This window comes from Rhinoraja longicauda, chromosome 12, assembly GCF_053455715.1.
Source record: "Rhinoraja longicauda isolate Sanriku21f chromosome 12, sRhiLon1.1, whole genome shotgun sequence".
Lineage (NCBI taxonomy): Eukaryota > Metazoa > Chordata > Chondrichthyes > Rajiformes > Arhynchobatidae > Rhinoraja > Rhinoraja longicauda.
Window position 1 is genome coordinate 33,497,060 of NC_135964.1, and position 22,989 is coordinate 33,520,048.

Sequence of the window (22,989 nt, forward strand, 5' to 3'; positions counted from 1 at the left end):
TCCAAAACTGTGCTTGATAGATTGTCAAGATAGACACAAAAAATTGGAGTAACTCAGCGGGTCAGGCAGTATCTCTGGAGAAAAGGAATAGGTGACGTTTTGGGTCTAGACCCTTCTTCAGACTAGATTCTTGTTCAGTGAGGTTACAAATAATCATGGTCAGATAGCTGTGAGGTAGCGCAGCAGTGGTCGAATCGAATGGTAGAAGTTTGAAAGGCCTAATCTTCCTCCTTTGCTCCCATGTATTTATCTGTGATTATCACAGGACTAATTGGCTTCAGGCCTTTTCCAATGCAAATGTATGGGTGCGGCAAACAAATAAGCAACGGTAGTGCATGGGTCATATTTACACTTCTTGAGGTTCCTTTGAAATGTCTGCTCTCTTGCGCAAGTATTGCACGTGGTGTCACATCACCAAGTCTTTGACCCGCCTTAGATTCACATAGACAGAACCAGGGTGCGGAGCCTATCCCTGCTCTGCCCTGCCATTGCCACCACCTCTTCAATATGTGCCTCATTCCCGGGATTGTGACATTGCTGGCAAGACCAACCCTTTACTCATCTCTTCTTCGGGGAAGGTGAGTCACCTACGTAAACTGCTGCTAAGTAAGTGTTTTAGGAGGAGGAGGAATCACTGATAGACCAGTGTGGGTTAAGGATGGCTGTCTATGTCCCCAGAGGTGAACTGGTTGGAGTTATTCATATTCTCAAACTGCTATAGTGAGATTAATTGCACCTTTTGAAGATTATTCAGCCAGTCAGCTAGGGAAACTTGCAATCAGAGATCACATTTTGTACTTGGCCAGAATCTCAGATCTACTTACTGAGTGTATTTCCCTGGCCTTACCTTCCCCGACCCCCTCATAACCTCTTCCTTCTGCCCCCCCCCCCCTCTCCTAATACAACTCCCACCTCTTCCTCATCCCTACCCATCTTGCCAGCTCCTGTCCCACCCCTCGTACAATTGGTGATCCAAATGTTACAAACTTCCTGTTTCATTGCTCATTTGCAATTAGTCAGTCTTCACGGGAAAGATATGATATCACACCCCAGTTAGGAACCATTTATTAAATCTCGCATCAGTGCAGGCAGCTTTAGTTTACACTCCTCTGCAAGAGAGAAACATTGAACTTGTTTACTCCAGAAGGTATTTTCTGAAATATATTGATGCTGCTTACCTTGGTGTTCTTGTATCAATGCAAGTGGTTTGATTTACAAGCTCTTTCAAAAAGGGAATCATTCTTCTCTGAGGATGTGCTGGCTCTATTTTGTAAGAATTTCTTGTGGATCGGAGTAAAGGTATTAGGTTGGCTTGGTGGGGTCTTCTGCTCGCTTGGAGTTGGTCAGGAATTACAAATTTACTTCCAGTGTGCAAATTTGAACAATTCTGATGAGAAATTATTAAAAGAACATTGTATTTTATATTTCTTGGAGGTGGTAAAGGAGATTGGGTAGTTGGGTGTTTGACTGACTGCCTTTGTGTGAAAAGGCAGAGCACCGTGAGGATGGACAAATTACTGGAGTTTGGAGGTGGGGCACATTGAGGTGAGAGGTCGCGTGATGAAACCTCTAGGAATACCAAGCTTCCTTTGGGAAGCTCAGGAAAAGTAAGAAGGAAGTTCACGGGGTCAAGTTACTTCCTAATAGTTGCTGGCAGGCCTTAGCACTGGCGGTTTGGAAGCTTAGACACCCATCCCTGGTGTCTGGCAGAGGCAATGTGTGGTCACAGTGTGGCCTTGGAGCAAGCCCCTGTATTTCCCTGACCAAGAGTTCTGCCACGATGCTTCTTTTCCTGATTGAGGACTAAATAACAAGTAAATCCCATTCCCGATGATACACTCTTGGCTATGGTTTAGTTCAGTTCAGTTTCGTTTATTGTCACGTTTACCAAGGTACAGTGAAAAGCTTTTGTTGCATGCTAACCAATCAGCGGAAAGACAATAGATGATTACAATCGGGCCATTCACAGTGTACAGATGCAGGATAAGGGGGTAGTTTAGTGCAAGGTAAAGCCAGTTAAATCCGATCAAAGGTAGTCCGAGTCACCAATGAGGTAGATAGTAGTTCAGGACTGCTCTCTAGTTGTTGGTAGGATGGTTCAGTTGCCTGATAATAGCGGGAAAGAAACTATCCCTGAATCTGGAGGTGTGTGTTTTTATACTTCTATACCTTTTGCCCGATGGGAGAGGGGTGAAGAGGGAGTGGCCAGGGAGTTAAACTACAGATTCTGATCGGCTTCAGAAAGACTAATCAAGCAGCAGTCCCTGTAATTTCCGTTTGTTCATGATGTAGTGAGAGTGTTTTTCTGGGTAGTGCTTTAGAAGCCATCTGCTTCCAGGTAGAGTGTAAAGGGGTCCTACTTACGTTACACCATAAAGCATGTCTACTATCCCAAGTTCCAGCATGGAATGACCAATGGCTCCTTGGTTGCAGGTAGACTGTTTCTCCAATGCTCTTCAGTGGAGGTAATCTACTGCCTCTGACCCACTTAGTTCATGCCTGACCTCATCCCCTCATTGTGTGGACGGTACCTAATTCACTCTATTGGCCTGGGAGATGCCTCACATGAGAAGTAAGGAACAGGCAATGAAAGTGACCTTGGTTGGTAGGTCACTGCAAATTGCCCCTGGTTTAGCTGGGTGGTAGAAATTATGGGGAATGTGGGGAGAATAGGTTATAGGGAAAATAAGTAGGATAATGGAATTCGTCTGTGACCTAGTATGGACCCAATGAGTCAAATGGCCTCCTATGTTGTAAGCAAATTTGGAAAGAGCACCTGCTTCAGAAGAGGGCAGCGGAATGAGCAGGGCACATTTGCGGACTCTGACCCGAATAGATCGTGAGGCTGCAACATTTGCTTTAAATGTGCCTGTCTCATTGATGGAGTAGTGAAGGGACAAAAGGACAATTCTGGTGACTCCCACTGGAAAGATTCATGAGGGAGAATGGGAGGGGAGAGTGTAAGGATTGCTGTGGTGGTCCTTGGATGCAACTTGATTGGTGTTTTCACAAAGATAAAGTTAGGTTGTGTGAGAGAGGAAAATAGTCTGGTAACTTTAGCGTTACTGCGCTGATCTGACATGTACTTTCTCAACTTTCTTGTTTTTTCGCTCTGCCTGTGGCGCATCTTTCTGACAAGGTGGCACGGGTTTCCAGACTGTGGCAAGTGGGTCCATTATTCAACCTGCATTTGACCAGGGCAGTCACATCTTCATCATGATCACTCCTCCAGGTGAACAGTGAAGATGTTGGTCTTGTTGGAGAAAGATAAGTCAGCTCGAGCCAAGTCCACCCTTGAGGAACCAGCTACCTCCTGCTGACATATTAGGAAGGATACATGAGGCAGAACTCGTGTCCACAATCATCTGGTTGAGATATATTCTGGGAAATCAAACAATATTAGGTTGGGATTTGCAGAACAAATTTGATCAGAAAATGGGAGCCGAGGGATTTGCGCAGGAAACTGTGGTTGCACAGTTTTGACCATGACTCTTTTTCCTAACGTCACCTACATGTTGATGGCGAAGTGGCTTAGATAATAATGCCATTGCTTCGTAGCTCCAATGTCCTAGGTTCAATGACCTGAGATACTATCTATGTAGAGTATGCAAGTTCTCCCTGTGACCATGTGGTTTCCTACGGGTCCATCGGTTTACCCCACTTCTCAAAGACATGCGAGTTGGTACATCAATTAGCAACTAATGTGGTCGAATTAGTAATGTGGTAGATCTGGGGGTAGTTGGAAGGAATGCAGGAGAATAAAATGGGTATGTGAAACTTAGTGGTTGACTTAGTGGTTGACGGTTGCTGCATCTTTCTCGAAACTCACCCCTTGGGTAAGTTCTACAGTTCCAATGAAGGCGCTTCAACCTGAGATGTTAACTTCGGTTTCCTTTCTACAGATTCTACTCAACGTGCTGAGTGTTTCCAGCATTTTTGGGCATTGTTTCAGATTTCCAGCATTTGCAATTTTTTAATGATTTTCTTTACACTTTACAAGGGGATGGTTTCAAAATTAGCAGTGTTACCATTCAGACACCAAGTGATAGATTATCGACAGATCGTTCTTGTTTTAACCATTCTGCAGGATATTCCCTTTGAAGTGAGGAGAGGTCCAGAGAGTTTCCAGAAGAAGATGGCTCATTTTGGTACCGAAGCTGGTGCAAGTGCTTCCAGACGGTGAGTAATGAAGTGGACTTGAGGTGCTGGGGGTGATGGTTTTCCATGTAGAACAAGACACTCTTCACTGTGGTTCCCCAGAAGGTTTGACAAAGTTGCTGGTTTATGGTTTTGTTTAGTGAACGCAAAAACATGAATTTTCACTTCTGGGAAGAGCAGTGTGTGATGATCATCGTTGAAATTAGAATCCCAGCTGAATGTTGGCTGGGCACCTTCAGTGGGAGCATCCTTATGACAATTGATCCATGCCATCGGTCAAGCAGTTGCATAGTTTGTTGCAACTGTTTGTGGGTCATGACCCCCACCAATCTATCTGGAATGTCGGCCCTCGCTTTAAAAGAAAATGAGGGACAATCCTATTTGTTAGGAATTTCTCCACCAGGAGTAGTGGAAATATGGAACATCCACCCTGGAAATTGCCGTGGATGTTGGAAATCAGATATTTCCAGGGCTCTGAGCTTATTTTAGCTGTGGTTTGAAGGGACGCAGGACAAAAGTGTGAAAGCGGAGTTGAGGGTCAGGTCAGGTATAATCTCATTGAGCAGATCAGAGGAGGTGAATGAGCATCTCCAGCCCCTGCATACCCATTGAGAATCTTCACTTCATTGTCCCCAGGAATATTCAGGCATTGTGGAAACTTCCCATGTGTCGTGCAACAGCTGGGAGCTTTGCTTTCCATCCAGAAATAACAAGGACAACAGCGTAATACGGAGGGTGATTTTCCTGGTTTCTGCCCCAAATTAGCCTGTGTTTCTATTTATTCTTTCTTTGGGGGGATCTGGGTTCCAGTGTCTGTTATTCACACTGAGTTGATGAAGCTGAGCTGCCTTCTGGATCTGCTGCACTCCTTATTATTTGTTAGGTTGTTCAGGCTTTTCTTAGCAATGAAATGCTTGCAACGGGTTAAATGTGGTTGGTGCTGTTGAAGGGAACTACAGCTGTCAGTCAGTTGTTGACACAGAGTGTTTTTCTTGGCCCCAAGGTGTCTCCATGTGATTTGTCTTGGTGTGTTTTGGTTGTGTGTACTCCTGTTCCATGGGAACCTAGTTCAGTTTCATTATGTGATTTTTTTGTGTGTGTGTGTGACTCCCTCCACAATGATACTAGACTAGCCCCCAACCTTGACCCATTGACCGGCATTGTGGATGTTGACTGGGTGACGTTGGTGCTGATCAGCTACATGAAAGTGACGGAGGGGCATCAGGCGTCAGTGGACAAGTGGTGTAAGGCAGGTGGCTGACCTGCATCATGCACTTCTGTCCCAGTCTCCATCACTGTGGCAAAGGGAATGGGCGATTTTCAATCCAGTGATTCAGATGGCTCTTTCAGATTGATTAGGGGCAGCAGAGCATAGAGCTACTGCCACACTGCCTTAGCGACCTGGGTTCAATCCTGACTTTGTGTACGTGCTTGAGTGCTGTCTGTGATGAGTTTGCACGCTCCCGCTCTGTGATGATGTAAGGTTCCCCTGGGCGCTCCAGTTTCCTGCCACATCTAAAGACATGCGGGTTGGTAGGTTAATTGAACGCTGTCATTTCCCCCCGGTGTGAGTGGGGTGGGGCAGGTTAGGAGTATCAGGAAGGAGTTGATGGGCATGAAAGCAAGTGGCGGAATGGGACGATTGGGGTTGCTGTGAGAACTAGCCGAGATGAATGGGCTGAATGTCGCATGGAAATATGAGACACTATTAACATGCAGCCAAAACACATAGAGCTGGCAGAATTCAGCTAAGTTACTCCAGCACTTTGTGTTTTGCTCAAGATTCAATAGACAATAGACAATAGGTGCAGGAGGAGGCCATTCAGCCCTTCGAGCCAGCACCGCCATTCAATGTGATCATGGCTGATCATTCTCAATCAGTACCCCGTTCCTGCCTTCTCCCTATACCCCTTGACTCCGCTATCCTTAAGAGCTCTATCTAGCTCTCTCTTGAACATCTCTTCCAACATCTGCAGTCTCTTGTGTCTCCATTAAATACAGCCACCAGTTGACTACTGTGTCTTAAGTTTAGTTAGAATGCTGTGGGTTTGGGTCTCAATGCTGAGACTTAAGCATTAGTGCTTAGACTGATCCTCCTGTACGGAGACTGACCTGTGCTAAAGGTGCTACCTATTGGACAAGGCATTGTATCGTGGCACAACCACACTCCTAGGTAGATGTAAATGATTCCATTGGGTGATTTATAGGAATCAGAAGTGTCCTTTTTAATCTTTATCCCTTAACTGGCATCATTAGAACAGATTATTGTGTCATCATTGCATTAAGTTTGGTGGGAATTGCTGCATGCAATTTAGCTGTGGCATTTCCTGCAATATTGCTGTATCACAATCCTATAATGCTTCATTAGTAGTATTCACTTTGCAGTGCCAAAGGTCATGGAAAACCTTAATGCAAGTTTACTCTCTTTTTTGTTTGCTCTCCTACTTTCACTTGCTCTTTCTCCTTGAGTTAATCAGTAATTAATATTGCTCATCTGACAAAAAATTAGTGGCATCTTTATTCGTGTGAAGTGGCATGGTGGTGCAGCGGTAGAGTTGCTGGCTTGCAACGCCAGCGTCTCGGGTTCCATCCTGACTTCCGGTGCTGTCTGTACGGAGTCTACGTTCTCCCCGTGACCTGCGTGGGTTTCCTCCGGGTGCTCCGGTTTCCTCTCACACTCCAAAGACGTACAGGTTTGTAGGCGAATTGACTTGGTATAATTGTCATTTGTCCCTAGTGTGTGTAGGATAGCGTAAGTGTGCGGGGATCGCTTGTCAGCGCAGACTTTGGCTCAGGCCGAAGGGCCTGTCTCTGCGCTGTATCTCCAAACTAAACTAAGCTAAGCATCTCAAGTCTCATGTGACCATTGCCAAACCGTAAAAAACGAGTTGACTGCCATGCCAATGGAAGAGCCAGCTGGGTACATAACCAATGGCCAAGGAGAGATGTTTTATGGGAAAGATGGAGGGGAAGAGGTTTAGGGCAGGATTTCCGGAGTTTGGGATCCAGATGGTGGAAGGCACAGCTGCCAAAGGTGGGATGAAAAAAAATTGGGGTTGTGCTTGTGGAAAAGGAGGAAAACTGACTCTGTGCCCTTGCCCGACATGACTGAGAGGGAACCTGAGCACATCTTTCACCCAACCCATGCTGATTCTAGCCTTGTGACTGTGAGCAGCTAAGCTACCAGACAATGTGGATTGGGAGCCAGAGTAATGGATCAGAGAGGCCCATTAACAGCGGACGGACGCCCACTGAGAAGAATACACCTACAACAGCAATTTTCTTGCTGGTGTTGCACAATCAATTCTTTGTAGCCGTGGAATCTGTGTAAACCACAATGCTGAGTAGCAGCTGCAATAACAAAAGCTCAGTGTCTTTATGGGCTAAGCCATCCTATCATGATGCTATAACCCAGTGGAAAAAATCCAGCCCTGTTGCAGTAGAAATCCACGATTATCGGATGGCCGATATTTATCTTTCCCTCTGTTTCCACGTGCTGGCTTTCAAGCACGGCCACATTGCTGTCGAGGCACATGACTGGTGGCCTCACAAGATGTTGCTGCATCTCCATGCTTTATCAGGTGATTAAGAGCTCCTATGTTTTGATACTGGTTTGAAACTATTGCCTGCGTCAGAGAGATAATAATTGGTCTCCCACTGCTGAAACTTCCAGGGGTGGGAGAAGAGAGCCTGCTGATGTAGTGATGAGATTACACTGTCAGGAAAGAAGAGAGAAGCGATGAAGGTGAACTATATTTGACTGGTGAGCAAAAGTATCGTTACTTAATTTAGTGAGAAGTCAGGAATCATATATACCGTGAAGAAGTGGGGTGGGATGGTGTAAGGGCATATGGATCCCTCAGTGTTGTCAGGCTTTACCCTGAGGCAACCTCACATGGTTGAGTACTTCCGATGCTAGGATGGTCCTCTGGTCCGCGATGTGTTGTGAAGACCATGGGAATTGGCATTGAGTAATTCAGGACAACCAAGGGCAGTTCACTCCCTTACAGTCTCACTATTTTCTACCTTGGGAGTTGCGGGCTAATGAGAAGCAGCAGGGTCTTGCTAGCTTTGGCCACATGACCAACCTCTGTGCAGAGTTTTTCTGAAGCATCTGTATAACAGATCAGTAGGTGGGCAGTACACTGGCCTGGAATATTGGGTGTCTATCTCCTGCAGGTATAGTTGTAATCCCTGGGGGAGCCGAACACTCCTGGCTTAGAGTCATTCAGGATAGAAGTAGGCTATTTGGTCCCAATTGTCCCTGCTGATCAAGATGCCCCTTTTGCCCACATCCCTCTAAACCTTTCCTATCCATGCAACTGTCTAAGTGTCTCAGACAAGCTTAGAATGGTGGGAGGGTTGGGGGAAGCGACGTACTTACTGGGGTGCTGAGAAATCAGGCATCGGTCTCATGTTAAATTGGGAATAGGCGTTCAGATTTAGGACCCGCCCATGAAACCTTTCTCGATGGTCAGAGCTTGTGGAGGAGGAACCCAATGAGTCTGGGTTGTAGTCAGTGTTTTGTGGTCATCTTCTGCAGGCACAGCATCCCACTGTGGTGGGATGAGAGAATAGGGCTCCTCAGGAATCAAAGTGGTCATCTCTTTGTGTGGAGCCACAGGAGATGGGCAAGGTCCTCAACGAGTATTTCTCATCTGTTTTTACGTGGAAAAAGACATGACGTCCAGGGAACTTGGGGGAGCCTTGGGGGCAGTCAGAATGACAGTCGAGGAGGTGCTGAACGCCCTAACACATGAAGGTCGGCAAATCTCCGGGACCTAATCAGATATATCCGAGGACACTGTGGGAAGATAGAGAAGAAATTGCAGGTGCCCTGGCTGAGATTTCTGAGACGTCATTAAAGAGGGGTGGGGTGTCAGAAGATTTGAGGGTGGCAAATATTGTGCCTCTATTTAAGAAGGGCTACAAGGAAAAGCCAGGGAACTATAGGCCAGTGAGTCTAAAACCTGTGGTGAGAAAATTACTAGAGAGTGTTCTGTGGGATACGATAAACCTGCATTTAGATAGACAAAGGCTGATTAGGGATAATTTAGTTTGGTTTAGTTTACTTTACTTTAGTTTAGAGATACAGCGTAGAAACTGACCCTTCTGCTTACTGTACATTAGTTCTCTCCTACACACTGGGGACAATTTACAGAAGCAAATTAACCTGCTTTGGAATGTACGAGGAAACTAGAGCGCCCGGAGAAATCCCACGCAGTCAAAGGGAGAATGCACAAGCCTTGTGCAGACAGCACCCGTAGTCAGGATTGAACTGGCTGCACCACTGTACTGCAGATTGTGTCTCATGAATCTGATTGAGTTTTTCTGAAGATGTAAGCAAAAAGGTTGATGGGGGCAGAGCCGTAGACATTGTTTATATGGACTTCGGCAATGTTCCGCGTGGTAGTCTGCTCTGGAAGGTTAGATCGCTAGGAATCCAAGGGGAGCTAGCTGACTGGAGGAAGGATGTAGACCGCAGGTCATGATGATGGAGGTGAATTCCCATGAGTGGTAGAGGGGATAGCGCTTCACTGCTAGATGTTCCAGGTGTGGGCAGCAGGACTGTTACGTTTGAGCACCGCAAAGAGTTTATCATGTGGCAGATGTCACCGCACGACCCAGCCCTTTTCATGATGACACCGTACAGTCCATGCATTGAGACCTTTCAGGCTGGAGGGCTGAGTCGGGAGAGCTGGGGATGAGCCATGTTTCTGTGAAGCAAAATACACAACATTCCCTTGGGCCTTAGTAGATGGCTTAGGTTTCAGGTAAGAGGTAGGAATGTGTATCATACTGCCTGAGGGGATGGTGGAGGCAGGTACTCCCACAACATTAATTACAAGTCCTCCCCAGTTTACAAATGCCGAACGTGTGGTCAGCCCATACATACAAGCTAGTGTTTGGGAGACTAGTGGGATGGATTTGCTGGCTGCTGTGGAGCTGCTGAGTTGGAACTTGGTTTGCCGCCACATTTCTGACATCAACTGTTTGGGTTGTATACAGTTCACAGGAATAGAAGCCCAGGAATGACCTGTAAATATCTAGGTGAGCATTTGTGTTGCCTAAGCATACCCCAAATGCTAGTAGATGGGATTATTATAGTTGGATACTTAATGGTCAGCATTGACGTGGTGGGCCGAATGGTCTGATTCTGTGCTGCGAGACTCTCAAACAAGAACCAAAATCTGCAGTTTTCCTGGGGGCATCTCTCAGCCTTAAGCATATGACAGTGACTGAGAGAATCCTTTAGGTTAAATGCAGTGATATAACACAAGGGAACAGTGTTTCGGGTAAACAGGCTTAAAGATTCAGGCAAGTGTTTGGGCAGCATGATGGCGAAGCGGTAGAGTTGCTGCCTTACAGTGTTTACAGCGCCAGAGACCTGGGTTCGACCGCGTGGGTTTTCTCCGAGATCTTCGGTTTCCTCCCACACTCCAAAGACATACGGGCCTGTAGGTTAATTGGCTTGGTTGGCTTGGTATAAATGTAAATTGTCCCTAGTGTGTGTAGGATAGCGTTCATGAGCGGGGATTGCTGGTTGGTGCGGACTCGGTGGGCCGAAAAGCCTGTTTCTGCTTTGCATCTTTAAACTAAACTAAAGTGAACCAAATTAGCTTGCCTGTGCAGCTGGTCAGCTCTGCCTGATTTGAGGAACCTCCATCTCCACAGCCCAAGCTCTCTCAGGTGATAAAGCTCTCAATTCCAATCATTCTCTGAGTCTTGGGTTAAAATTCGGGACCAACATTCATGTTTGCACGGCACTGAGAAGCTCTTGGAGTGGGTGTGGTGTGTTGGTTATCACAACATCGGATAACCTAGGAAATAATCAAAGAGCTGTGGTCTTCTTCTTATCGAGTCCACGTCACAAGATGAGAAATTGTTCAGCCAGAGCCTTTCGGCCCACTTCTCAGCATCATGCAAACAATGGCATCCTGTGCTTCTTGTGCATAGTGGTGGAAAGATTGGTGGGAACAGGGTCGCGATGTGAATGCTCTTTCCTTGCCCCCAGAGCTGTGGTAAATGAGTAACTGATAGCCGTCAATCAACTGCAATATTTTACATCTTCTATTTGGCCCACGTTGCTTTCACTTTTTTTCCGTCTAACTTCATAAAATTTGGAATCCATTTTCGAAGCATCATTTTGGAAAGCCACAGGTAGCAGAACAAAACTCAGCCTAAATATTCCCAGAATCTCCCAGCACAAGAGCCCATCCATGCCTGAGAGAAATAGGAAAGGAGCACACTCTGTTCCTCTACTCACGCCCACCCCACCCGCATTCACTTCCTACTCATCCAGCTATGATCACCTTCGTAGAATCTATGTACAAAATGGCCTTTGTCAGTGCAGCGATAGTGCGGAGTACTGGCAACTTTAGAAGTGTAACATTTTGTTTTTAACATCTGTAATATTCCCAAATAATGGCTAAATTTTAAAAAAAAAGAAGTATTTTTTAAATTAGGTAATCATGCTCTTAAATAGCTTAAATGACAATGAGCCACCATTTATACCAAAAGCAAAGATAAATATGCATACCGGCACATTTTTGGCCTAAAAAAAAGCACTGGCTGTTGTGATAATTCAGTGCCTGAATATCATAACAACCTCATTTTCTTTAAGGAATGTGAAAGCCACTAAATAAATGAAAGCCTTTTCCTTACACAGCCCCTCTAGCTTTTTCCTTTCTATGCACTTCCATGTGTCCCATTCCAGTTTGAAAATTGCCCTTGAATCAGCTACTTCAGGACAACAAAAACATTCATACTTTTAATTAATGTACCAATTACCGTAATTCTCTATTTGCTGGTTCCCGACCTATCATCCAGTGCGGACGGTTGCTTCTCGTTAATTTGGGGCTGTTAAGCCAGTTTATTGCGCTGTTAAGTAATGAGAGAATACCAAGATGTTTGAGTCGACCAATGGTAATTGTTTTTCTTTATCACCTTTATTGATGCAGTTTAGAATATTCCCATTGTATTCCACTCTCAGGTTTGGCCTCTCCCTATCTCTGGACGTACCTTCAGTCTGATCACTGTACTCTTTCGATTGTGATTCCATGCACTCCCCTGGTGTATATTTTCTACCCATTACTGATGGAACATAGAACAGTACAGCACAGGAACAGGCTGTCTAATGTCTAAGCCTAACATGGCTCAAAGTTAAACTAATCTGCTCTGCCCGCATGTGATCCATATCCCCCCATTACCTGCGTAACCATGTGCTTGTCTGGTAGCCTCATAACAGCCACTATGGTATCTGCTTCCATTACTACCTTCCCTATACCCACCACTCAGGGAGTAGAGAAATGTGTATGTCCAGGTGGGGCACAGGGTAGAGCAGTGGGAATGGAAGGAAGGGTTGTTTGTAGATTAGTTAACTAAAATTGGAGAATTCAATGTTCATACCATTAGGTTGCAAGCTACCCAAGTGGAATATGAGGTGCTATTCCTCCAGTTTGTGTGTGGCCTCACTCTGGCAATGTTGGAGTCCGAGGACAGAAAGGTCAGTATGGGTAGACAAAATGCTGGAGTAACTCAGTGGGTCAGGCAGCATCTCTGGAGAGAAGGAATGGGTGACGTTTCAGGTCGAGACCCTTCTTCAGTATGGGAATGGGTTGAGGAGTTATAACAGTTAACAACCAGGAGATCCAGTAGGCCATGGTGGACCAATCGCGAGTGTTTGGCGAAACAGTCACATTGTCTACGCTTGGTCTTGCCAATGTAAAATAGGCCACATCAGGAAAATCAAATGTAGTAGATAGGTTAGAGGAGGATCACGTGAACAGCTGGGATGGGAAGATGTGACTTCTGGCAAGATCACGTTGAATGTCGTGGAAATGTTGGAAAATTATGTGTTGGAAGGAGAAACTGGTGGGTGAAAGGTAAGGACCAGGGGAACACTATCCTTGTTCCGTCTGGGCTGAGAAGGTGTGAAAGCGGAAGTACGGAACACAGAGGAGATATGGGTGAGGGGTCCTTCTATGACAGCAGGGGGGGAAACCATGTTTGCTAAAGAAAGAGGACATCTCGGATGTCTAAAAGGTAAACGTCATCTTGGGAGCAGAGGCAGAGAAATTGAGAGTAGGGATAGCATCTTTGCAAGAGATAGAGTGGGAGAAGGTGTCGTCCACATAACTATGGGTGGTGGTGGGTTTGTAGTAAACATCACTTTATAGTCCCTCCTCTGTGATGGAGACAGAGTGAACAAGAAAGGAGAGAGAGGTGTCGGAGAAGGTCCAAGTGAATTTGAGGGAAGGGTGGAAGTTTGTGGTAAAGTTAATGAAATCAACGAGTTCAGTATGAAGAAGGGTCTCGACCAGAAACATCACCCATTCCTTCTCTCCAGAGATGCTGCCTGCCCAGCTGAGTTACACTAGCTTTTTATGTCTACCTTGAGTTCAGTATGGATGCAAGAGGCAGCCCTGATGCAGTTGCCGATGTATTGGAGAAAGAGTTGGGGGATGTTGCTCAGGTACATTTGGAACAAGGATTCTTCGACATAACCAGTAAAAGGCAGGCATAGCTGGATCTCGTGCGAGTGCCCATGGTTACACCTTTAACTTGAAGAAAGTGAGATGAATCAAGAGAAGTTGTTGGCAGGTGAGGACAAGTTCTGCCATGTGGAGCAGATTATTAGTTGTGGGAAACTGATTGAGTCTCTTTTCAAGGATGAACAGGAGACCTTCTTCCTGCTGATGGACAGAGTTGTAAAGAAACTGGGTGTCCATGGTTAAGACAATGGGGGCCTAGAAACTGCAAGTGAGTGAAGAGTTGAAGAGCTTGTGAGGTGTATCAGTTGCATGATGCTGCACCGAACGCCACAGGAGATGCTTTTTCCCTGTGGTTGTCACATTCTACAACTCCTTCCACTTTCTGTGGTGGGGTAGACTGACTCCCCCCACCCCAACCCCACTCCCCAATCTTTGCACATCTCCAATCCTGGACTTTCCACTCATTACTTTAATTTCATGTTTCATGTATCTTGTTGTGTCAGACCAATTTCCCTCCTGGGATAAATAAAGTTCTATCGTATCATTTGTGGGTTGGAAGGAACAGGTCACGTGGGGATTAGATGGAATCAAGGTGTATTGAGATGAAAGATAATGCAATTAATGCCATAATTTTCACTCACTTTAATGGTGTGTTAATTGATTGCTCTAATCAAAACCCAACATCTCCCTTTAACTATCCCTGCCCTTGAGAGGTAGGGTACTGACATGGATAGAAAATTGGTTGACAGACAGAAAGCAAAGAGTGGGAATAATGGGTCCCTTTCAGAATGGCAGGCAGTAACTAGTGGGGTACCGCAAGGCTCGGTGCTGGGACCGCAGCTATTTACAATATACATTAATGACTTGGATGAAGGGATTAAAAGTACCATTAGCAGATTTGCAGATGATACAAAGCTGGGTGGTAGTGTGAACTAGGTTAATTCCCGGAATGGCGGGACTATCATATGTTGAAAGACTGGAGCGACTAGGCTTGTATACACTGGAATTTAGAAGGACGAGAGGAGATCTTATCGAAACGTATAAGATTATTACGGGGTTGGACACGTTAGAGGCAGGAAACATGTTCCCAATGTTGGGGGAGTCCAGAACAAGGGGCCACAGTTTAAGAATAAGGGGTAGGCCATTTAGAACTGAGATGAGGAAAAACTTTTTCAGTCAGAGTTGTGAATCTGTGGAATTCTCTGCCTCAGAAGGCAGTGGAGGCCAATTCTCTGAATGCATTCAAGAGAGAGCTAGATAGAGCTCTTAAGGATAGCGGAGTCAGGGGGTATGGGGAGAAGGCAGGAATGGGGTACTGATTGAGAATGATCAGCCATGATCACATTGAATGGCGGTGCTGGCTCGAAGGGCCGAATGGCCTCCTCCTGCACCTATTGTCTATTGAGAGAACTCTACGTCATAGAGTCCTACAGCACAGAAAGAGGCCCTTTGGCCCATCGTGTCCGCGCCGCCCGTTACCAAACACAGTCTAATTTTAATCCCATTTTCCCGCATTTGGACCGTAGCCCTGAATGTTGTAGCATTTCAAGTGCCCATCCAAATGCCTCTTAAACGTTGTGAGTGTTCCCGCCTCCACCACCACCCCAGGCAGTGAGTTCCAGACTCCAACCACCCTCTGGGTGAAAAAGTTATTTCTCACATCCCCCCGAAACCTCCCTCCCCTTACCCTGTATCTATGTCCCCTCGTTGTTGAACCTTCCACCAGTGGAAGAAGTTCCCCGCCATCTACCTTATCTATGCCCCTCATGATCTTGTACACCTCGATCATGTCCCCTCTCAGCCTTCTCTGCTCCAGGGAAAACAACCCCAGACTGCCCAGTCTCTCCTCATAGCCGAGGCCCTTCATCCCTGGCAGCATCCTGGTGAATCTCCTCTGCACCCTCTCCAAAGCTATCACATCCTTTCTATAATGTGGTGACCAGAACTGTACACATTACTCCAGCTGTGGCCTCACCAGTGTTCTGTACAATTCCATCATTACCCCCCTCCTTTTATATTCGATGCCCCGGCTAATGAAGGCCAGTAACCCATATGCCTTTTTAACCACCCTGTCCACCTGTCCTGCTGCCTTCAAGGACTTGTGTACCTGTACTCCAAGGTCCCTCTGTACCCCTGTCTTCCCTAGGGTCCTTCCATTCATGGTGTACTCCCTCTCCAAGTTATTTCTGCCAAAGTGCATCACCTCGCACTTTTCAGGATTAAATTCCATCTGCCACTGCTCCGCCCATCTGACCATCTCATCTATATCTTCCTGCAGCTTGCAGATCCCTTCCTCGCTATTCACCACCCTACCTTTGTGTCATCTGCAAACTTGCTGATCATGCCCTGTACGTTGACATCCAGATCATTTATGTAAATTACAAACAGTAAGGGACCCAACACCGATCCCTGCGGCACCCCACTGGACACCAGCGTCCAGTCACAGAAGCACCCTTCTACCATTGCCTTCTGTCACTAAGCCAGTTTTTTTATCATCTCAGCTGGTTCATTTACAAATATTGTCTGCCAGTTTAATTTATAAGGGTGTATGTGGAATGAGCAGTTTTGAGAATGGAAGCCACAAACTCAGGACTGCTAAAAGCTTTTGGCTTTAATGTGCACATTTTCTTTCATCCTTTTCAAAGCATATGTGGAACTTTTTGAAGGGAAAGTCTTTTCACAGCCAAACTGAAGTCTCGGATTATCTCAGCCTTTTGACAGGATGAGGTCAGAGCAGTCAGTGCTCTGATGTGGACCGTCAGCCAATCAGCTTTGTGCGATAGGTGGGGCAGTCAGCGAGTGAGGGAGGGAGGGAATGAGACAGAGGGAGGGAGAGGGAGGTTTGTGGGTGGAATAGCTGTGGGATTGTCACTTGAATGAATCATTCTAGCAATTACAGCCCGCTGTAGAAAACATGCAGTGTGAGCTCGCTGCTCTGAAGCGAGGGGTTGAGGTTAAGTGTGTTGTCAAGAGACTTCTCTGACTTAACACTTCAGAGTTGGGGAAACTTCCAGCTGAGGGTGTAATTTGCCCAACAGAAGAGGGTAAGTTCCCTGTGATTGTGGTTTTTCTGCATGCTTTTCTATTCCACGTGGCTATTTTAAAGTTGCTTTTTATTGTGTTTCGAATCTCTCAGTCCCAGAGTGTTGTTTAAGTGGCTGGTCTTTCTGAGTGCACAGCTAGTCCCGAGGAGTGGGATTATCTCTTCAGCCATGCTCCAATTCTCAGCCGGGTCTGAGGTGGAGCAGGAGGGGCATCTTGCACCCCAGTCCCAGCTCCAGCTGTGAGATGTAAAGTGCAAAGAGTGATGAGGCCAGGTCTTGCTGTATTGTTGTCTGGGTTATGGCGGATCCCAGGTGTGAAGGAGGTGGGCAGTGATCAGGTAATGCTTCTGGTAATTCCTTGCTCCTGGAAGGAATCCCAAAGATGTATGAGTTTGTAGGATAATTGGCCTCTGTAAATTGCCCTGAGTATGTAGGGAGTGGATTTGAAACTGGCATAATGTAGAACTAGTGAAATGGTTGGCGTGGACCAAGGGCCTGTTTCCATGCTGCATCTCTAAACTAAACTGCTTTTAACATCCCATTGGATGGGAAGCAGTACTAACATGTAATTCGTTGGGAAGTAAAAATTCCAGTCAGGTGTCCTGAACCTCTTGTCATTAATACCTCGCTTAAGTAGTGCTGCCCTTCATGGTTGTGCCCATCCATTGGCAACCATGCCCCATACTATCCACAGACGCAACCCCAAGGTCTGCCACTCCCCTTTTAAATCCCACTGCCTTGCCATTGATTTTAAAAGTGCTCCTTTCAAACCTCCCTCAGTGACTGTGCTCTGTGTACCTCTGGGTTTGGGGTCGGGTCTTGTTCAATGACATTTGTTCTTTGGTACTTTTTGCTACCTTGATGCGGTCCTTTTCTTGTGTTTGTGAAGTGTTAGAAATTTCTGCCAATGTTTTGCTAAGTGCTTTTTCATGCCTTTAAAGTAGGCCAGGGCCATCTTGCTGCAACACTCCATCATTACAGTCCAAAGAGCTGCAGTGTGTGAGCTGGATCGTCACAGTATCTGTAAATGTGTGTGACGTTAACTAAATAGCCAATTTAGGAGCAGGAGTTGGCCATTTGACCCCTCAAGGCTAGACTGCCACTCAATAAGAACATGGTTTTGGTCTCTGAATGACTTGTATTCAGGTCTTTGACATTACATCCAAGCTGTCAGTGAAACCTGAGGCGCACTCTGGAAGTCCCAAGGCTGGGTGGATGTGTGTGCAAGACTGAGAGAGTCAGAGCTTTTTCTTCCAGATCCTCGGTAACCCGGAACGTTTCGTAAATTACTGTCTCCTTGGCCAAGTCTAGAGAGATGACTGACATCACAGTGGAAAACGCACACCACAAGATTGTGTTGCGGTTATATTGCTGGACTAACAATGCAGGGAATGCGAGTTCAATTCCCATCTTGGCTGTTGGAAAATTTGACTGCAATCTTAATGCTATTTGAAATGAAAAATGTGAACTAGGTAATGGTATCGGGGAGCTGTTGGATTGACGCACGGATAATGTCTGTTGGGCCAGCGAGCTGCTACCCTAACCCAGTCTGGGCTGTAAATGATTCCATTCCTGCACCAGCGTAGTTGATTCTTAAATGCATTCTGAAGTGTCAGAGAAAGTTGTCTTCTCAGGCTGACCAAAAAATGGCAAGGATTATGCCAACTAGCAGACAAAGTTGCAGCTGAAAAGTGTATCAGTCAGCAAGTTGCATCTAGGGTGGGATATTTGACAAGAGTCACACCACTTCATTGTGCACTTGAAGGCAGGGTCGATTAACTCAGCCAGACTAAAAGACAAAGTTTGTGATGGAAACTATGGCAAACATCTCGTAATCCAAGCCAGGTATTTTCATTAGGAATGTAGGGAATGGAGGATAGTCACACAAGTGACTCGTTCCAGTTCAATCCCGGTGATCTGCAGTGATGTGGTTAGCAGGTTTACAGGTCAGTCGACTAACCCAGTCATATCCACTCTGTTGTGGAAGAACATTGTCAATACTTGCACGGTAGAGGGGACTGCATGAAGAATAAGGTTGTAAAACATGAGCAAAGTAAGAAGATGGTGAGCAGGTAGGTGTTGGCTCCAGTGGGGCGAAGGTAGTGGAGGAGGAGGAGAGTGGAAGTGACACTGAGCCGAGAGAGAGAGAGAGAGAGAGAGACGGCTGAGGTGGGAGATAAACAGGGAGGCAGCTAGGACAATAATTGTGCACAGAAGGGAAAACCTACAGTGTGGAAGAACAAAAGGGCAAACTTAGCAAAAATGAGGGTGAAGGGAATAAGGAGGATGTGAGGAAGGTGTGGTCAGTTAATAGTTAGAGAACTGAAGCCAATGAAAAGAATTATAAGCAACAAATCACAAGGCAATTTTACCAGTGAGAGAAGCAAAGATTCAACCTTGGCCAAGAAGGAGGAATAGTTTTTGAAGTTTGCTTATCTGCCTGTTGAAGTATGCCAAAGGGAGTGTTATTCTGTGCACAGACTTGGCCAGCTCTCATTATAGATCAGTGGAACATGCTGAATCTGAAATCTGCATTAAAACAGAGTGCCAACAAAGTTTACTTCCATAACACCTTTAACCTTCAAAGGTTGACAGCAATGGGCAGAGGAGAGTGAGTTTGGTCAAATGCGGAGATATGGACAACAGCAGAACAGATAGGGGAATGGAGTTTGGAGGGCAGGGGTCACGACTGAGGGAACGCCTGACAGTAGTGAAGCCATTGGAAACCAGAGATGTTGGAATTACAGGGGTGTGGGTGACGACGGGGTTATGGAAGTGGTCGGGGGAGGACCTTGATCAATTTGAACCCTAAGCCAGGAATTTTAAGTGTAAATGTATGGGGATAGAATGGATAGAACTGCCGATGCTGGTGTACACACAAGATAGACCTTGAAGAAGTCTAAAGAAGGGTCTCGACCCGACACGTCACCCATTCCATATCTCCAGAGATGCTGCCGGTCCCGCTGAGTTACTCCAACATTTTGTGTCTATCTTCGGGGTGGGAATGCAGGCAGGGGGTGGTAAGTGGGCAAGGAAAGGATGGGGGCAGGATGGGTGGGGAGGCCATGGGTGCGCGGGACAAGGATGGGGGCAGGATGGGTGGGGAGGCCATGGGTGTGCGGGGCAAGGATGGGGCGGCGGGAGATGGGTGGGGAGGCCATGGGTGTGCGGGGCAAGGATGGGGGCAGGATGGGTGGGGAGGCCATGGGTGTGCGGGGCAAGGATGGGGGCAGGATGGGTGGGGAGGCCATGGGTGTGCGGGGCAAGGATGGGGGCAGGATGGGTGGGGAGGCCATGGGTGCGCGGGGCAAGGATGGGGGCAGGATGGGTGGGGAGGCCATGGGTGCGCGGGGCAAGGATGGGGGCAGGATGGGTGGGGAGGCCATGGGTGCGCGGGGCAAGGATGGGGGCAGGATGGGTGGGGAGGCCATGGGTGTGCGGGGCAAGGATGGGGGCAGGATGGGTGGGGAGGCCATGGGTGCGCGGGGCAAGGATGGGGGCAGGATGGGTGGGGAGGCCATGGGTGTGCGGGGCAAGGATGGGGGCAGGATGGGTGGGGAGGCCATGGGTGCGCGGGGCAAGGATGGGGCGGCGGGAGATGGGTGGGGAGGTCAAGCACAGGCATGCGGAAGTGGCAATGATGGAGGTGATGGGCGAGTGGGGCAGGCATGCAGGGATGTGGGGAAGGTATGGCACACACTGTGCAAGCTTGGCCGGGGTTTATGCTACAGCTCCATCAGCACCCGCAGAGGAAAGGGACCACACCATTAGGGAACATGACACCAGGGCACGGTAGCGCAGCGGTAGAGTTGCTGCTTTACAGCGAATGCAGCGCCGGAGACTCAGGTTCGATCCTGACTACGGGTGCTGCACTGTAAGGAGTTTGTACGTTCTCCCCGTGACCTGCGTGGGTTTTCTCCGAGATCTTCGGTTTCCTCCCACACTCCAAAGACGTACAGGTATGTAGGTTAATTGGCTGGGTAAATGTAAAAATTGTCCCTAGTGGGTGTAGGATAGTGTTAATGTACGGGGATCGCTGGGCGGCACGGACTTGGAGGGCCGAAAAGGCCTGTTTCCGGCTGTATATATATGATATGATATGATATGATATGAAAAGAGGATCTCTAGACTATTGCTGGGAAGGTAATTCTATGAGAACGTTTAGTATATAACCCTGTGCTTGCTGTGAAACTCTGTTCTCAAGTGATCAACAACTTATGTCTTTAGCTTGCCACTGCCGTAGGTAGTGTTGAGTTATGTGTTGTATAGGTAGGCCCAGAGGTACCAGGACATATTAAATATCCTGGCCAAAGGTAGACACAAAATGCTGGAGTAACTCAGCGGGACAGGCAGCATCCCTGGAGAGAAGGAATGGGTGCTGTTTCGGGTCGAGACCCTTAGACAATAGACAATAGCCAATAGGTGCTGAAGTAGGCCATTCGGCCCTTCGAGCCAGCACCACCATTCAATGTGATCATGGCTGATCATTCTCAATCAGTACCCCGTTCCTGCCTTCTCCCCATACCCCCTGACTCCGCTATCCTTAAGAGCTCTATCTAGTTCTCTCTTGAATGCATTCAGAGACTTGGCCTCCACTGCCTTCTGAGGCAGTGAATTCCACAGATTTACAACTCACCCTTCTTCAGACTGATGTCAGGGGAGTAGGCAGGACAGATATAGAATATAGTCGGAGACATTAAGACTGGTGGGAGAACAGGGAAGGGGGAGTGGATGGAGAGAGAGGGAAAGCAAGGGCTATTTGAAATTGGAGAAGTCAATATTCATACCGCTGGGGTGTAAACTACCCAAGCAAAATATGAGGTGCTGTTCCTCCAATTTGCGCTGGGCCTCACTCTGGCAATGAAAGAGGCCCAGGACAGAAAGGTCAGATTAGTAATGGGAGGGGGAGTTAAAGTGCTGAGCAACCGGGGAGGTTAAGGCGGACTGAGTGGAGGTGTTCAGCGAAACGATCAAGTATCAACTCTGCTGCAGTCAGTTTGGATGTAAGACAAATACAATTCAATATCTTGGCCACTGGATTACGAAGGGGGAAAGGGTCAGAATACTAGCACTGATCTCAAATTGTGTTAGGAGGTTGGCTAGAACAGTGACCCTGAATTCATCTGCCTTCTGTTGCATGGCCAAGAGCTTTGTGAATAACGACGGCATATTTTAGTCCTTGGGCTTAAGCATGTTGGCAGTGGGGATCGACTGAATCTAAAGTGGTGAGGGATTGCTTCCAAAATACATCTCTGGCCTGCCTGTAGAGTGCCAGAGGCTGCCGTACGTAGCCTTTGCACTGTTTCAGACTATGCAGTGTGTGTACGCACCTGCCTGCTGTAAATATGTAAACACCACCCTGCATTGTGAACATGATAATGTGAAAGTTAATGTTTAATTTACTGGGTCAGAGGTGTACACAAGAGAGAAGCCGTGCTCGCCAGTCTTGTTTTCCAGGGTCACCTTCCAGCATGACGGGACTAAGTCACTCAGTAACTCACAGTGTGGTCTCAGCACCTCTGCAGCAATCAGTTTGAATGTAAGACAATCACAATCATCAATGCTCCGTCGGCCTCACTCCCTCTGCTTCTCTGCCACTGTGTAAAATACCGATGGGCTTGAAGCTGTGCCGCAAACGCTGGCCTGGGAACACATGATCTTACTTACTGTGGAGAGGAGACTCCCTGCACTAGACTGCCAAGGGCAATCTCATAACCATAATTGATACATATAGTGCAGTGAGGGCTGAGCAGAGGATGATGCCTCTTGCGTTTAGAGTCAAGACGAGTTTAGAAGGAAGAGTGGGGGACCTAATTGAAACTTCCCGAATAGTGAAAGGCCTGGATAGGGTGTAGGTGGAGAAGATGTTTCCACAAGTGGGAGAGTCTAGGACCAGAGGCCATAGCCTCAGAATAAAAGGACGTACCTTTAAAAAGGAGACAAGGAGGAATTTCTTTAGTCAGAAGGGGTTGAATCTGTGGAATTCATTGCTGCAGAAGGGTTGAAGGCCAAGTCAATGGATATTTTTACAGCGGAGATTGGCAGATTCTTGATTAGTACAAGTGTCAAGGGTTATGGGGGAGAGGGCAGGAGAATGGGATTGAGAGGGAAAGATAGATAAGCTATGATTGAATGACAGAGTAAACGTGATGGGCTGAATGGCCTAATTCTGCTCCTAGAACATCTGTCTCGGCTCGATGGGAGTCCTCTTTCCATCTGTCTCTGGCTCCAATACACAGCTCTCTCAGTAGAGAGGTGGGGTTTTTTTGTTTGTACACTGTGATCCTGCCTGT

At 47.0% G+C, this 22,989-nt stretch overlaps 1 protein-coding gene across 3 annotated transcripts in view; it reads left to right on the forward strand.

Annotated features, from left to right (window-relative positions):
* shroom2a (shroom family member 2a) overlaps positions 1-22,989 on the forward strand; it is a 139,525-nt gene that overhangs the window by 95,462 nt on the left and 21,074 nt on the right. For all 3 annotated transcript variants that reach the window (XM_078409447.1, XM_078409448.1, XM_078409449.1), the window contains one exon: positions 4,088-4,179. In XM_078409447.1, the coding sequence (XP_078265573.1) occupies positions 4,088-4,179 (92 nt within the window). The remainder of the gene's footprint in view (positions 1-4,087; positions 4,180-22,989) is intronic.